The sequence below is a fragment of the Macaca fascicularis genome, chromosome 8 (assembly GCF_037993035.2).
Source record: "Macaca fascicularis isolate 582-1 chromosome 8, T2T-MFA8v1.1".
NCBI lineage: Eukaryota > Metazoa > Chordata > Mammalia > Primates > Cercopithecidae > Macaca > Macaca fascicularis.
Window position 1 is genome coordinate 68,577,598 of NC_088382.1, and position 14,523 is coordinate 68,592,120.

A 14,523-nucleotide genomic window follows, 5' to 3' on the forward strand; every position below is an offset into this window, starting at 1 on the left:
AACAGGTTATTTGTTTTCAGGAGAACTGCAGTAAGGCAGGAGAACACAATCATCTCTAAGTAGCACAACAGTATATGTCTTGTCTCCTCTTCAGAAACATCGTCCTCACAGAAGAGCAACAAAAGGTGCTCACGTTTATTCTCTTTACAAAATTTACCTGGGGAATCTGCCATAGAAGCATTATAACTGGAGGTCTGGGACAAACTTTTAAACTTTGGGGTGATCCTTCGAGGATGTGGTGTCACAAATAGTTGTTTTGGTGTTTGCCCAAATTCCAAGATTTGCGTAAGCATGGCTACCTTCTCATCAGGATCCTGGATGCTTTGGGACAGAACACAAAGAATGTAGTGAACCACTAGGTTCGAGTTCCTTGAAAGCACGCATTTCAAATAGTACTGATCAATAGGAGGGATCAACCCTCCTATTGATAATGACAGCAACTATGTGCCAGGGTTGCCTAAACCTCATTACAGACATTCAGAGTATTTTCTGATGCTCAATAACACAACAGTGAAAGCAAGATAGAATGCATTTTACAATTTCCATACCTCAACATTCAAATAAATATATTAATAATTTAGATAAAGACATATCTTATAACTCAAGTAGAAACTCCTTATTGACATACAAGTACCTGTTCAAGTCTACACCTCCTTCATAGGTCAGGGGATGAAATACTGAAAGAGACATACAAAACACTATTGAAAGATGTGCTATTTCAATGTAATATACACTGTTTAGAACTTAAACAATGCAACAACTTAAAACTCATGTTCAAAGAAGTTGCTATTCACTTTGCAAAACAGACTAATATCCAACTGCAGTAAATACCAACTTGAATATTATCTTCAGATGAACAAAAATCTAGTTGTCAGGTAGGGGACCTGTCATCTCAGTCAGCATTATTTTCTCCTGAGAAGAAGCATGACTTATAGAATTAATAAGACTGAATTTCCATGTAAAAAATTGGGTCTGGGCCGGGCGCGGTGGCTCAAGCCTGTAATCCCAGCACTTTGGGAGGCCGAGGCGGGTGGATCACGAGGTCAGGAGATCGAGACTATCCTGGCTAACACGGTGAAACCCCGTCTCTACTAAAAATACAAAAAATTAGCCGGGCGAGGTGGCGGGCGCCTGTAGTCTCAGCTACTTGGGAGGCTGAGGCGGGAGAATGGCGTGAACCCGGGAGGCGGAGCTTGCAGTGAGCCGAGATCGCGCCACTGCACTCCAGCCTGGGCGACACAGCGAGACTCCGTCTCAAAAAAAAAAAAAAAAAAAAAAAAAAAAAAAATTGGGTCTGAATTTCCAGCTACAGCTCCTTGTTATGAACATGGGAGATATGGATTATATGTTAGTTCATTTATTAAAAGAAGAAAACACACACGAGAAATGTGGAATACAACAAGCATTGAAACTGAAGAGAAGGTACACTGCTGCTGTTTTCTTTCTGTTAAATTAAAAAAAAACTCTGTCAGCTACTTGGGAGGCTGAGGCAGGAGGACTGCTTGAACCCAGGAGCCAGAGGTTGCAGTGAGCCAAGACTGCGCCACTGCACTCCAGTCTGGGTGAGAGAGCAAGACTCTGTCTCAAAAAAAGAAAAAAAAGAAAAAAAGGAAAAGAAACTTTGGGTCTTCCATAGGAATTGAGGCCATTGTTCTATCTTACTGTAATAGAGTTTTAATTGAAATTATTGGATGGGATGGAGAGTATATGCTAAAATTAGAAGACTTTATAAAAAGAACTCTTGGGGCCAGGATAAGGTTGGTGATATTTGGGAAAAAGTCCTCCCTCCTCATCAGTTACTCAGTATCTAATCCAGGGGCTGGGTGCAGTGGCTCATGCCTGTAATCCCAGCACTTTGGGAGGCCGAGGTGGGCGGATCATCTGAGGTCAGGAGTTCGAGACCAACCTGGCCAACATGGTGAAACCCCGTCTCGACTAAAAACAAAGTACAAAAAAATTAGCTGGGCATGGTGGCACATGCCTGTAATCCCAGCTACTTGGGAGGCTGAGGCAGGAGAATCGCTTGAACCAGGGAGTCGGAGGTTGCAGTGAGCCAAGACTGTGTCACTGCACTCTAGCCTGGTGACAGAGCAAGACTCCATCTCAAAAAGAAAACAAACAAACAAAAACATCTGATCCAGGGTCGCGGAGCCAGTGGATACTGTGCTCTAACAGAACATGCTTCCACTGAAGAAATAAGACTAATTGCTTTGGCCTCATTTTTTTTTTGGTATTGTTTGCTTTCATTTTCCAATGAAAATGAATAATGCTAAATATTCACCCAATGCTAAATAAAATGTCAATGAATATTACATACCATTATGGGCCCCAACTGCACCACTCCCTTTTTGTTTGTAGCCAAATATTAGATCAATCCACTCGTGAAGGTGTTCAGACACATAATTGCTTTCCAATGCATCTTTGCTCTTCTGGAGAAAGTCCTCGGGACCTATTAGATTAGACGCAATCGAAAAATCATGGAGTCTTCATTTTTTTCCCCTCCCATTTCTCTTGTCTATCTATATGTATATAAAGTTTCTAGGACGGGCAAGAGGTCCACATATCTTAATGCAGTTTTTTTTTTCTATCATATGAAATGTAAGTTTTTTGGGAAAAAAGTGGCAAGAATCATTTTCACATTAAAGTCTCTCAAATACATATTAATGTTTTTACATCATAGAATGCTTCTGATATGGAATAGGACTCATATCTCCTCATTTAGATGGAGAATTACATTGTGATTTTTAAAAATCTAAGCAATAAAATAATTACTGAAATTTCACTACCTGGTAAAGAGTATCTATAATACAACACCTCCAAGGGGGGACTCACTGGAGGCCCAAGGGGGAAGCTCCACATCGTCAACCATCTGTCCTCCTTGTCTCTTTCCCAAATCCAACTTCAGGCTATTGACTAGAAAGCTCACATCATCACCATAGAATTCTGGAATTAACTAAAAGTTTCAGAGGGAAAAAAAAAAAAGAACAAACATGTTGTAAAGCAGTTAGAAACCCCAAGTCCAGTTACTCATCAGCTTTATTAACTGCTTACCTCTTTAAAATCCGTTGCACCATCCAGACAGTTTTTCCAAGTTTCTGCAATACTACATTTAAAAAAAAAAATTCACCTATTTTCAACTATGCAAATAGCAATAGCAGTATTTCCTATGCCCCTGGGGGTTGTTCTACACTTTACTTGTATTAACTTCTGTTTGTCAATCACACATAGTTCTAACCATCCCTCTGAGTGTCCCACTTTAACAGAAGGGAACACTGGGGCCCACAGAGTTTTATGTAACTTCTCTAGGGTCACACAGCAGGAGTGGGCATGGAGTCCGAGTCCACACCATTAGTATACACATTGCCTCATCCAAGGGCCAAATAGAGGAGGGTGCCTACACACTGAAAGATTAGCACCACTGGTCGGGCGCAGTGGCTCACACCTGTTATCTCAGTACTTTGGGAGGCCAAGGTGGGTGGATCACGAGGTCAGGAAATCAAGACCATCCTGGCCAATTGGTGAAACCTCAACTCTACTAAAAATACAAAAATTAGCTGGGCATGGTGGCATGCGCCTGTAGTCCCAGCTACTCAGGAGACTGAAGCAGGAGAATCGCTTGAAACTGGGAGGCAGAGGTTGCAGTGAGCCAAGATCACGCCACTGCACTCCAGCCTGGGCGACAGAGCAAGATTCTGTCTCAAAAAAAAAAGAAAAAAAAAAAGATTAGCCTCACTATCTGAATGCTCATTGCAAAAGGAATTATTATTAAATATGTATAGAGTTCAAAAAAGATGAAAAGGACATACCAAAAAATTAACAACAATTATTATCTCATTGCGGTGGGATACCAAGTAAACTTATTTCCTTCTTCGTATTTTCTGATTTTTTTGGTAAGAAAATATTACTTTTATAATTTAAAAAGTAAAGCCATTTAAATACACACAAGGAGCTATATTCAATTAACAGCAAAATTATCAAGAATAATAAAGTGTGGGAAACAATCTAAATGCCCAACAATGGAGAAAAGAAGTTGAAATAAAACATCACATGTGTTAGAATGTGATACAATAATTTTTAAAAAGAATCACTGTTTTGAAGAATATCTAATAATATGGGAAAAACTTTAAGATTTAATATTAGGTTACAAAAGGCAGGACAAAAAGCTGCACTTAAAATATGTTCTCACATTTACACACATATATTCATGTCTAGAAAAAGCCTGAGAGGAATAGATAGAACAATTATTGATTTTTTACATTTCTTTAAATTTTTTATCTAGTGCTTTGAAACAAGTATGTTGTATATATACAATCAGAAAGTGTTAAAAATGATAAGCAAGTCATTTGTATCAAACCTGTTGAACATTCTATCTGCATTATCAAACCTTCCATTCTGTAGGCACAGCATATACTCTGGTGCTAGAGGGGAAAAAAACAGAGATAAGTCAGATCACAGAACCATTGAAGAATACAGTAAAATAAAATTTAATTGGGGGGTAATGATAAAGAATCTTACCAATCCTAACAAGATAAAAAAGTACATAACCCGGGGAAGAGTAGTGACTCCCATACATGAACTTTGGTTCAGGCATTTCCTGGTAGCGTGTCTAGAATACAGAAAAAAAAAAAAAATAGTGCTAAGTGTTGGCTATGAAATAATAACTGACAAGTAGTAAAAGCCTAAAAGAAATCATAACATAGATATACCATATTCCTTAATTTGTCTGTTAGATAAGAAAAGGAGAAGATAAGAGGGAAAGAGAATCTTTGGCTAAACAGCATTGCTGAGACAAGTATTTTGGTTTCCCTGGCTTAATGGTAACAAAATGTTGGCAGTAGATTAAATAGAACTGATTTTATATGTCTCTTATGCAATTTACCACAGAATGCCTTCATGAAAATAGTTCAGTGAACCTGTAAACAGGTCGCCCTCCTCCTTCCTAAACTGTAGACAAGAAATGCAAATGGTGAGCAGTTAATTCATGGTTAGGAGAAAAGTAAGAAAACACTATGTAGAGTCACTGGTGTAATCCCCTAAACCGTGGAGAAACGAATTTCCTTCCTTAAATAAAAACACAGGCCATGGCTTCTCATCTTGCTTAGAAATGAAGAATCTCTAAGTCCACATACCAGTAGCCTCTCCAGCCGTTCCTTATTTAGGGCCCCCACTGGCTTACTAAGATCCCGGAAGGTTCCTGGATTTGACAAATCTATAAACATAAATCAATAAATAACTTCAGCTTATACTTAGTACCATTAAACTCCTGAATTAATTCAAAAATACACATTTACTTCCACAAAAGTTTTTTTAAAAATTGAGAGCGATCTATGAGAGTTATATTTTTTTTAGTTATTTATATAGATGTAAAGAAAAGGTTAGCAATTTTGAGTTTTAAGTTAGCCACAACCACTTAAGAGCAACATCTCTAATTTGACAATGCTCTGAACATTAATTTTTTTAAAAAGTTTCTGAATAAGGAACATACATATATTCCAAGTAAAACAACAACAACAAAAAACAAATTTTAGAAGCCATTATTCTTCTATCAAGATTTACCTTCTACATTAGAATTCTAGTGAATATTATTATTCTGCAATATTAGCCTATTTGAGAACTAGTAAGCTAAATATTTTCAGAGAAATACATTCTCATATTTCTAGAAAATCTATTATTTCTTTCAAGTACAAAGTTTCAAGATAATGTGTCAAAAGGAACTAACTGTTCACAATATATAATTTTTAAATATTACAAAATAAAGTTACAATACAATTACATTTTTCCTAAAATAATCTGAGGTAGCAAGAGAAGAGTAGATATGCCCCAAAGGTAAAATGGTTATATCTCTGTAATATAATTATGGATGATTTTTATTTTCTTCTTTGATTATTTCAGGACTTTCCAAGTGTTCTATAATAAATAACCACAGTTTTTAATGTGATTTAAAAAAAAAATATGATAAGGTGAGTAGCAATTTTCAAAGTGAGAAGCAAATACTTCAAAACATGGTACTTATAGGTAATAATGATAACCCTGGATTAAAATTATGCCCGTTTTTTTCTCTGTGTGTCCTTCAAGAAGTATGGTGGAAAAAACATACATGAAACACTTATATAACACTCATATAGTACCTTGGAATGGAAATTGGCAGTCCTTAGCAATACAACTGAAATGTGTTGTAATTTGTTCACATGTCACATCACGATTATAAAATAGAATTTATTCTCTCCTTTAAAAACAATACAGACGACCACTTCCCCACTCAACTTGGCCAGAATACCATGTGTAGCAGTTACCTAGTTCTGAGCTGGAATAATCGTGTATTATCCATGGAAACACAGGGTACTGGGAGAGGTCGTTGCAGCTGCGGTCGGCCAGGTTGTTGAGGTGAAGGAGGTACTGATAGTTGGAAAGGTGTCCACGCTGCCACTGCAGCATGTAGCTCTCAGCAGTGTGCTCCGCCACATGGTGCTCTGGGGGAAGAGGACCCACGAGGTCTGCCACTTAACTTCGCAAACTTAGTATGCAAAAGCTAGGGGCTTAACGTGTAGACCCTTCCTGTGCATTCTTGAAAAATACATTGTAAGAAAGAGAAAAGTAGGCTGCTGACTTGTTTTCATAAAGTATTTGTTCAGCTATGTATAAATAGTTCCAAGATCAAGGAGGGGAAATTATTAAATACACTGAGCTATTACCCTACCCTCCACAACATGATATAACCTAAACAAATACAAAAGTGTAGAGCAAATATATAAATTTACATGTTAATAGGCAATGTTTATACAGCAACAAAGAATCCCTCCAAATGTGCTATATCTCCATGCATTTAAAAACCCATGGTCATCTGGGAGCTTATTTCTTTTATTATTTACGAAATTAAAGCAATCATTTAGTTTTCTTTTAGGCCTGGAAGAGATGTACTACTCTTAATTTGTCAATGACTATATATTATTTATGCATGTGAAGAGTAAGGAAAAGAAAAGAAATTGTTAAAGAAGAAAACAGCCATTTGGCAGGAGGACCAATTCTCAAACTAAAAGAACCAGACCTGCCCCCGAAAACACCTCACGAAAAATGAGATCTTAGGTAAATGCAGCAATGAGAATTTCCCTTTTAGAGTGTAAAATGAATTAATTGTCCTACAAGCAGATTTTCCATTTTGTTCAGAAAATTCTTCTTTCAAGCTTTCCTGATGCATTAAGCATCTTAACTCTTAATATTTATTCTCATTTACTTTTACCAAGTCTCTTCTCTAATCAGCTACTAGGAAAGGTTTCAAAAATCAAAACACACTTCCCCCTCATTTTCTACTTTTGAAACCTCTCAGCAATCTTAGGAATAAACTCAGTGAGAACTGACAGCTTCTTAGAAGATGGATATTTTAGATCATGGCAAAGTTTTTGGCTTGAGATTTTAGGACTCACCATGAAAGTTGAGCTTTTTATTGTAATCTTGTTATAGTTAAAAAAAAAACAAAATTTAAAAACTTAGATCACGAGACAGAAGATTAAACTTGCATCAAAGCTATACTTATACATAAAGTTACCTTGATGTACAAAAAAAATTAAAAATTAGCTGGGCCTGGTGACGTGTGCCTGTAGTCCCAGCTACTCGAGAGGCTGAAGTGGGAGGATTCCTTGAGCCTGGGAGGTCAAAGCTTAATGTATGAACAAAATACTAGCGATATATAAACCTACTTTAAAATAAAATATGTTCCCTACTGAAAGTCAACTATTCCTCCTTGAAGGAAAATCTCATTTCTAAGGGAAGATATACTTTACTACAAACTTCATAAATGGTTTTGTGGTACACTAAAATAACAAACATATTAAGATGATATTAATAAAATCCCATTATCCTTTTTTTTTTTTTTTTTTTTTTGACAGGGTCTCACTGTCACCCAGGCTGAATTACAGGGGTGTGATCACTGTTCACTGCAGCTTTGACCTCCCAGGCTCAAGGAATCCTCCCACTTCAGCCTCTCGAGTAGCTGGGACTACAGGCACACGTCACCAGGCCCAGCTAATTTTTAATTTTTTTTGTAGAGATAAGGTCAAGCCATGTTGCCCAGGCTGTCTCGAACTCCTGGGCTCAAGAGATTCTCCCTCCTCAGCCTCCAAAGTGCTGGGATTACAGTCATGAGCCACCATGCCTAGCCCCAAAATCCATTTTTAAAGATAATTCCATTCCAGTTATCTAGCAACTTTGTAAAGTAGAATAATTTAATTTAGCCTTGCAATGTAATAAAAAAACTTTGGGCTTGAACATCATAATGTAAGTATTTTCTCTGGCAAAGGTAGGAAAAATCACATTTTTCATGAAAAACTGAGGAAATACCATTAATTAAAAGCAAATTCCACTCCAAAGTCAGCATATTAAGCATAGAAGGTTCACATGTTCCTTTTGCAGTCTTTCAGCTTTGTGGTTCTGACCACAATCAATGATCACAAATGTATGAATAACTCACTGCCTCACAGTCCAAAACTGAGTCTTGGTTCTCATAAACTAATATAAGACCTGATTGAACATAAAAATATTTGAGTGGATTCTTCAAAATCCATTCAATGTGGAGGACCTTAGAATATAAGAGTATTTAAATATATTTATCTAGAGTTTTTAAAACATACATTCAGAATGAACTATTACCAAAGTGAATTTATATTTCCCAGAATTTTAAAAACATTACTTTGGCAATTATAGTTACTGATGAGAAGAAATTAGAACCACAAACAGACGATTCTAGAAATAGCATTCTTCTTCTCTTATTTCCTATCCCAGATCCTTAGGAGTTGAACTACCTTCTTATGAACAGAAACCCTGTCTCTACTAAAAATACAAAAAAAATTAGCCTGGCGTGGGGGCAGGCACCTGTAGTCCCAGCTACTCGGGAGGCTGAGGCACGAGATCACTTGAACCCAGGAGACAAAGTTTGCTGTGAGCCGAGATCGCACCATTGCACTCCAGCCTGGGTGACAGAGCGAGACTCGGTCTCAAAAAAAAAAAAAAAGAAACAATGAAGGGTGAGTGCCAAACCTAGGTATGTGGCAATGTAAAAATAGAGATCATCTCTATCTTGAGGTTCATAGAACTTTAGGTAGATGTCGGAACACAGATCGTCTTCTGTGCAAAATACTTCCAAGCCCTATAAATTCAAAAAGAAAAGAATAAAATAAATAGCATTGTATTCCTCTTGCAATCCCAATATAAGTATATAATTACAAAAACTTTCAGTTAAACATTTGTGTTTATTTTTATATCTTATATTCCTATTTTCAATCTATAAATTTAACTCAGTGACATATATACACATATATGGTTGCGTGTATATATATATGTTGTGTTTATAAATGTTCTGAGAATAAGATAGTATCTCAGCTAAACTTTGTAAATCACCTTGGGTGTTGAATATTTTCATTAATAATAGCTTTTGTGAACTTATTATTTTGAAATTCAAAAATCGCCGATCCATGTCTTCACATCTCTTCTTCAAACATAAATGTTTAGTTTTCTTTCGTAAGTTAAATAACATATATATATTTTTGAGACCAGGTCCTGCTCTGCTGCCCAGGCTGGAGCGCAATGGTGTGATCATGGCTCATTGCAGCCTCAAACTCCCTGGCTCAACTGATACTCCCACCTCAGCCTCTTGAGTAGCTAGGCTACAGGTGCACCATGCCCAGCTAAGAAATAAAAATTATGCATACCTAACAAATTGATAATTGAATAACCCATTCAATTAATACATTATTATTATCTTACAAAAACCTATGAGCTTTGTGACAATAGTATTGGTAAGGCTGAGCTAGCAAAGGAACAGACAAAGCCAGGATGAAAGCCCAGAGTTGCCCTTGGTTCAAATACAGGCTTTCACCATGTACTCGCTGGGAGCTTAGGAAGTTAACCCCTGGAGTCTCAAACTATCTACTTCATAAGACTTAACAATGGCAAATAAATGAAACATTATACATAAATTGCCTAGTACACAGAAAGCACTTAATCAATGTTAATTTCTTCTCTTTTTCTGACTGCAGCTCTATACCCAAAGGAGGAGATTTTTAATAGTAATAGTATCTGTTTCCCTGATCCACTATTAGTGCTGGAAATGGAGGAATGGCCTTTTAAGTAAAACAGGCAGCAAAACAGTAGAATTTCACAAATTAAAAGCACAAAAATAAGAGTTAAAATTTCACAATGCTTTTGTAATGTCACCAAGTTACTGGTTAACCTTCAAAGGAGAAAAAATGAATTTCTATTGGTGTCAAATTAAAACACCTTGGAATCATACCTTCTGTAGGGATTGGTTACTAAAGTAAGACATGTGTCAGAAACACCTAAGTATAGAAATACACTTATTCAGGGAATGGTGGAAAGAACTGCCTATATGATTTAAACGGTTATTTTGTCCATTTCTCTCTCTCAGCAAGCCCAAAGGCTGAATTAATGTAAGTTAATTGTGAATATACTAGTTCCACTAAAGAAGTAATTTTGTAATAACTTCCAAATTTTGCTTTGAGACCTAGCTGCTATGAATGCTGGAGGCAAGTACAGCACAGGGCTGGTTTTACACAGACCATTCTAGCCTGAGCCCAGAAACTGAGAATGCTGGAGTGAGAAACTCAAGGGCACTCCAGCCCTCTTGCTCTTGGAGCCAAAAATATTTCATAATAGAACCTCTTCTCTCCATGAAGGACTTATTCTTTTATGAATTTCTAGCTTCTCCAAAAGAAAGAACAGCAAAATCAGAGTCTAAGTTCTTACAAGGCAATGTACTTGTACTTTCAGACATCCCATAGGTGTTTACTGTCAATAAACTGCTTGCTAAACTGAAGGTGTGGCAATCATCCCCCAGCACAGCCTCCCAAGGACTCACCAGAGGCATGAGGCCGTGCCTCCTTTTGTAGATGCGCCGGACATCTTGGAGTGTTATTTGGACCACAGGTTTCTTTAAAAGTAGAAAGACAATCTCAAACATTATTGTTCTGACACAATTAGAAGTTGTTCCATAGTATCAGAAAGGGGGAAAAAAATCAACAAATCTTGCCTTCCTAATGAACCACTGGAAAAGGAAATCTTGGAACAAGGTGATACCTGGTTTCCCATTCTGCTCTGTCATCTTTCACTAGCTTTATGACCTTGGGCAAGTCTTCCTCCCTGCCACGTGGCACCCATCAGATGAGAATGCAATCATCTATCTCTCAGGGATCTTTCAGGTTAGTTTGGGCGGGGTGATATCTTTCAGGTTAGATTGTGGGATGATAAGAAATATAAAGAACTGGCATAAATAACCTCTCAGGAATCTTGCTATCTTTTTTTGACAAATGGTTTGCTTAGCACTGACACACATCTTTTTTAAAGAATCCTGTCTTTTATCTCACTAAAAATTACAGTGTATTAAGGCTCACAAATTACTAAAGTATAAAGCAAGGCCTCTAAATTTTTTCTTTGTTAATGAAGAAGAAAATTGTCTTGCTTTTCTATAATTTTAAAACACTAGCAAGAGAGAAAGGAGGTTTAATAAGGCAGAGATTGGCTAATGGCTATGCTTCCGTGGTCCTCCTCCCAAGTGGGAGGGATGATGGGTGCACAGAAGTCAGTCTGTCCAATAGTGGAAACCGCCCTGGAGGCCCAGAGTCAAGTCTTGTAAATGACTGGTCAAGGATCGTGGCCAGTATTGGGAAGGGGTAAAGGCCCATATCATGGATTGTGAAGCCAGGGTACACAGACATTTTTTTTTCAAAATTTCTGACCCAAGCAATAGTAGCAGCCAAGCCAATTTATTACACTCCCCGAGAATGCTGTGCCAGCAGCATGCAGTGTCTACTGCAGAACTAGGAAAGTGAGCCCCACCACCTAGTGGACAGAATCGCTATAGCATAAACTTTCACTCAGGAGAGTTTGAGATGCTTTAGTGCCCTGTAATGACCAGCCTGGACAACCTCCAAGGTGGAACTTTCTCTGGCAGAAAGCACTCCTGATTCTTGGGCCCTGCCAAATGGCCCCACTACCCAGCACTACCAGGGTGTGTTAGGATTTCTGTTCTTTTAATGGATTGTGCTAAAAAGTGGCCAGATCTAGATAAGCAACAAATCTTTACAAGTTTCCACATGGAAATAAATCTAAGTTCATCTTTACTTTCTGGCCTTGTAAGTCTGGTGTCATTGTGAAAGAGAAGATTGTTTCCAACACCCTAGCAGGAGCCCACAACTGTCAGACGGCCGGATCTCCACACACACCTCTGCACTAGCCGGGAGGACCTCCTCACAGTGCTCCTTCAGGAAAAATTCAGATCTACTGAGGTTGTTCATCATTAAGTAGAAGCAAGAAATACCAACATCTGTGTTCATATAAGCAAATATATTTCAAAATCCATTTCTTATTAACCATAGCACATTTCACTGGTCTCTCAGAAATGCCTCCTTGAAGAAAGGTCTAAATCTCTAGCGATCTTTTACTAAAATCGGGAGGAGCAGGGTTTCTTTTCACCACCCTGAGAGCAAGTGCCCCTGACATGACTGAAAACAGATCAGAGGAACTCAAACTTCGGAGACTCCACACCACAATTACACACAGTGTTTGTAAAATACACAGATGCTGCCTGTGAAGGGGGTGGGCGGGGACGTGACTTTTGATTCTCATCAAAAAGTGAGGTCACAGGCATTGTGAGGCCATGGTCTGGAAACAGCTTAAATATGGGCAGCTCCCCACCTGACCCTGAGGTACACGCACCGGGTAGCCGTTGAGAGGCTGAAAATAGAGGTTTGTGTCCGTGATGCATACGTGTCCAGGATTAGTCACCAGAGGCGTCACCATTTCTGCTTTGCATTCCATGTGCAGCTTTTCAGAAATGTTTTGGAACCTGAAAATATGTTTTTCAGCAAAAGTAAGAAAAATCAGAAATTTATCTACTTTCTAGGTTTATCTAAGGGAGCTACAGTGTGACTTTGTATGACATTTGTCTAAACACTACATTTAATACAAGAAAAATGGTAATATAAATTGATTGCTTAGATAAAACTGACACGTTAGAAATGGCACGATAAAAACTCGTTTTTCAAAGAAATAGGTGAGATTATGTACCACAGAAGCCATGAGAGACAAATACCAAATAACCTTAACTAAACTCATTCCCCCTAAAATAAACAGGTCTTAAAACTATTCTTACATTTAAATTATTTCCTATTTTTCTGTCATTATTTTTATTGTCCTATAAACCATTTTGACACAAGTGGCATTTATTTCACACTATACTTTATAAGGCTGTGACTACATAATTATAATTACTTGAATTATAATACATTCGAGTAATTGTATATTCCTTTGTATATTCTTGAGTATATCCCTTTGTGGATTTACTGTAGAAAAGCAATGAAAAATGATTTCTCCACTACCCACTCCTAAAATATTTAATCAACAAAGTCCCTTCTCATTCTACTTTACTGATTTAAGAAAAAATAAAGGGAAAACAATCAAATCATCAACATTTTAAGGCAATTACTGAAATAACTGGGTTAAAAATAAATCTCTTTATAAGTGACAGGACAAAAAGATACAGGGGAAGACCTTCACTTCAAGTTAGGATGGGGAAGGTATAAGAGACTGTTGAAGCTTTCACCCTAACTACCAAAATGAGCTGGATATACTGAAAAATCTTCATAGCTTTTTAAAACCCACTGGGATGTTGAGGATGCAAAGAAACCTAAACGAACATGATTGCAAAAAGGAAAGAAGAGACCACCAGGTGAGTGGCAGGAGGAGGAGCAACCTATGATAGAAGTGAGTAAGGGCTGCAGAATGAAGAGAGATCTTCAGGGAAACGGAAAGCCAGAGTTGAGACTGGAGAGCGAAGAAAGCTCCCCAGAGATCCAAAAATGCTGTCGACTTTGGTGCAAAACAAAGGAAATCTCCCACAGTCCAGAAACCTGATGGCTCAGTTGTAAAGCACAAATATATCTCCAGAATCCTTCAAGTGCTGAGATCCCAAGTCCTGTGGAAGAGAAGGTCTTTATCACTCCCTCAATGGAGCTGTAGGCAGTGTTGTCTTAAATTTAACCACAGGTGCAACAGTCTTAATGCAGCTCAGTGACATATTTGATTGACAGAGCCTCCCTATACAAGTAGCCTGACAGAAGAGGTGGCATGACCACTTCTGGAAATACATATTATTTAGTTCAGTCTCAACATTTCCTTTTTAACAGAACTCAATAAAAAAATTACAATATAATAAAATTATAATACATAACAAAGAAGCAAGAAAATATGACTCATGCGCAAGAGAGAAAAGACTCTATAGAAGATGTGCCAGACATTGGATCAATCAGAGGAAGACTTTAAGATAACTATAGTAAATACGATAAAGGGTCAAGAACAGTCCAGGCATGTTGGCTCACACTTGCAATCCCAGCACTTTGAGAGGCCAAAGCAAGAGGATCACTTAAGCGTAAGAGTTTGAGACCAGCTGGGTAACATACTGAGATACCATCTCTACAAAAAATAAAAAATTAGCCAGGCATGGTGGCGTGTGCCTAT

At 37.7% G+C, this 14,523-nt stretch overlaps 1 protein-coding gene across 3 annotated transcripts in view; it reads right to left on the reverse strand.

The window, feature by feature from the left end:
* NSMAF (neutral sphingomyelinase activation associated factor) overlaps nt 1-14,523 on the reverse strand; it is a 76,324-nt gene that overhangs the window by 13,499 nt on the left and 48,302 nt on the right. For all 3 annotated transcript variants that reach the window (XM_045398293.2, XM_005563377.5, XM_073998836.1), the window contains exons 10-21: nt 12,724-12,853; nt 10,868-10,939; nt 9,031-9,139; nt 6,294-6,470; nt 5,130-5,209; nt 4,516-4,606; nt 4,355-4,418; nt 3,052-3,103; nt 2,833-2,953; nt 2,318-2,449; nt 635-677; nt 158-321 (exon numbers count right to left, since the gene is read on the reverse strand). In XM_045398293.2, coding sequence (XP_045254228.2) covers nt 158-321; nt 635-677; nt 2,318-2,449; nt 2,833-2,953; nt 3,052-3,103; nt 4,355-4,418; nt 4,516-4,606; nt 5,130-5,209; nt 6,294-6,470; nt 9,031-9,139; nt 10,868-10,939; nt 12,724-12,853 — 1,235 coding nt within the window. The remainder of the gene's footprint in view (nt 1-157; nt 322-634; nt 678-2,317; nt 2,450-2,832; nt 2,954-3,051; nt 3,104-4,354; nt 4,419-4,515; nt 4,607-5,129; nt 5,210-6,293; nt 6,471-9,030; nt 9,140-10,867; nt 10,940-12,723; nt 12,854-14,523) is intronic.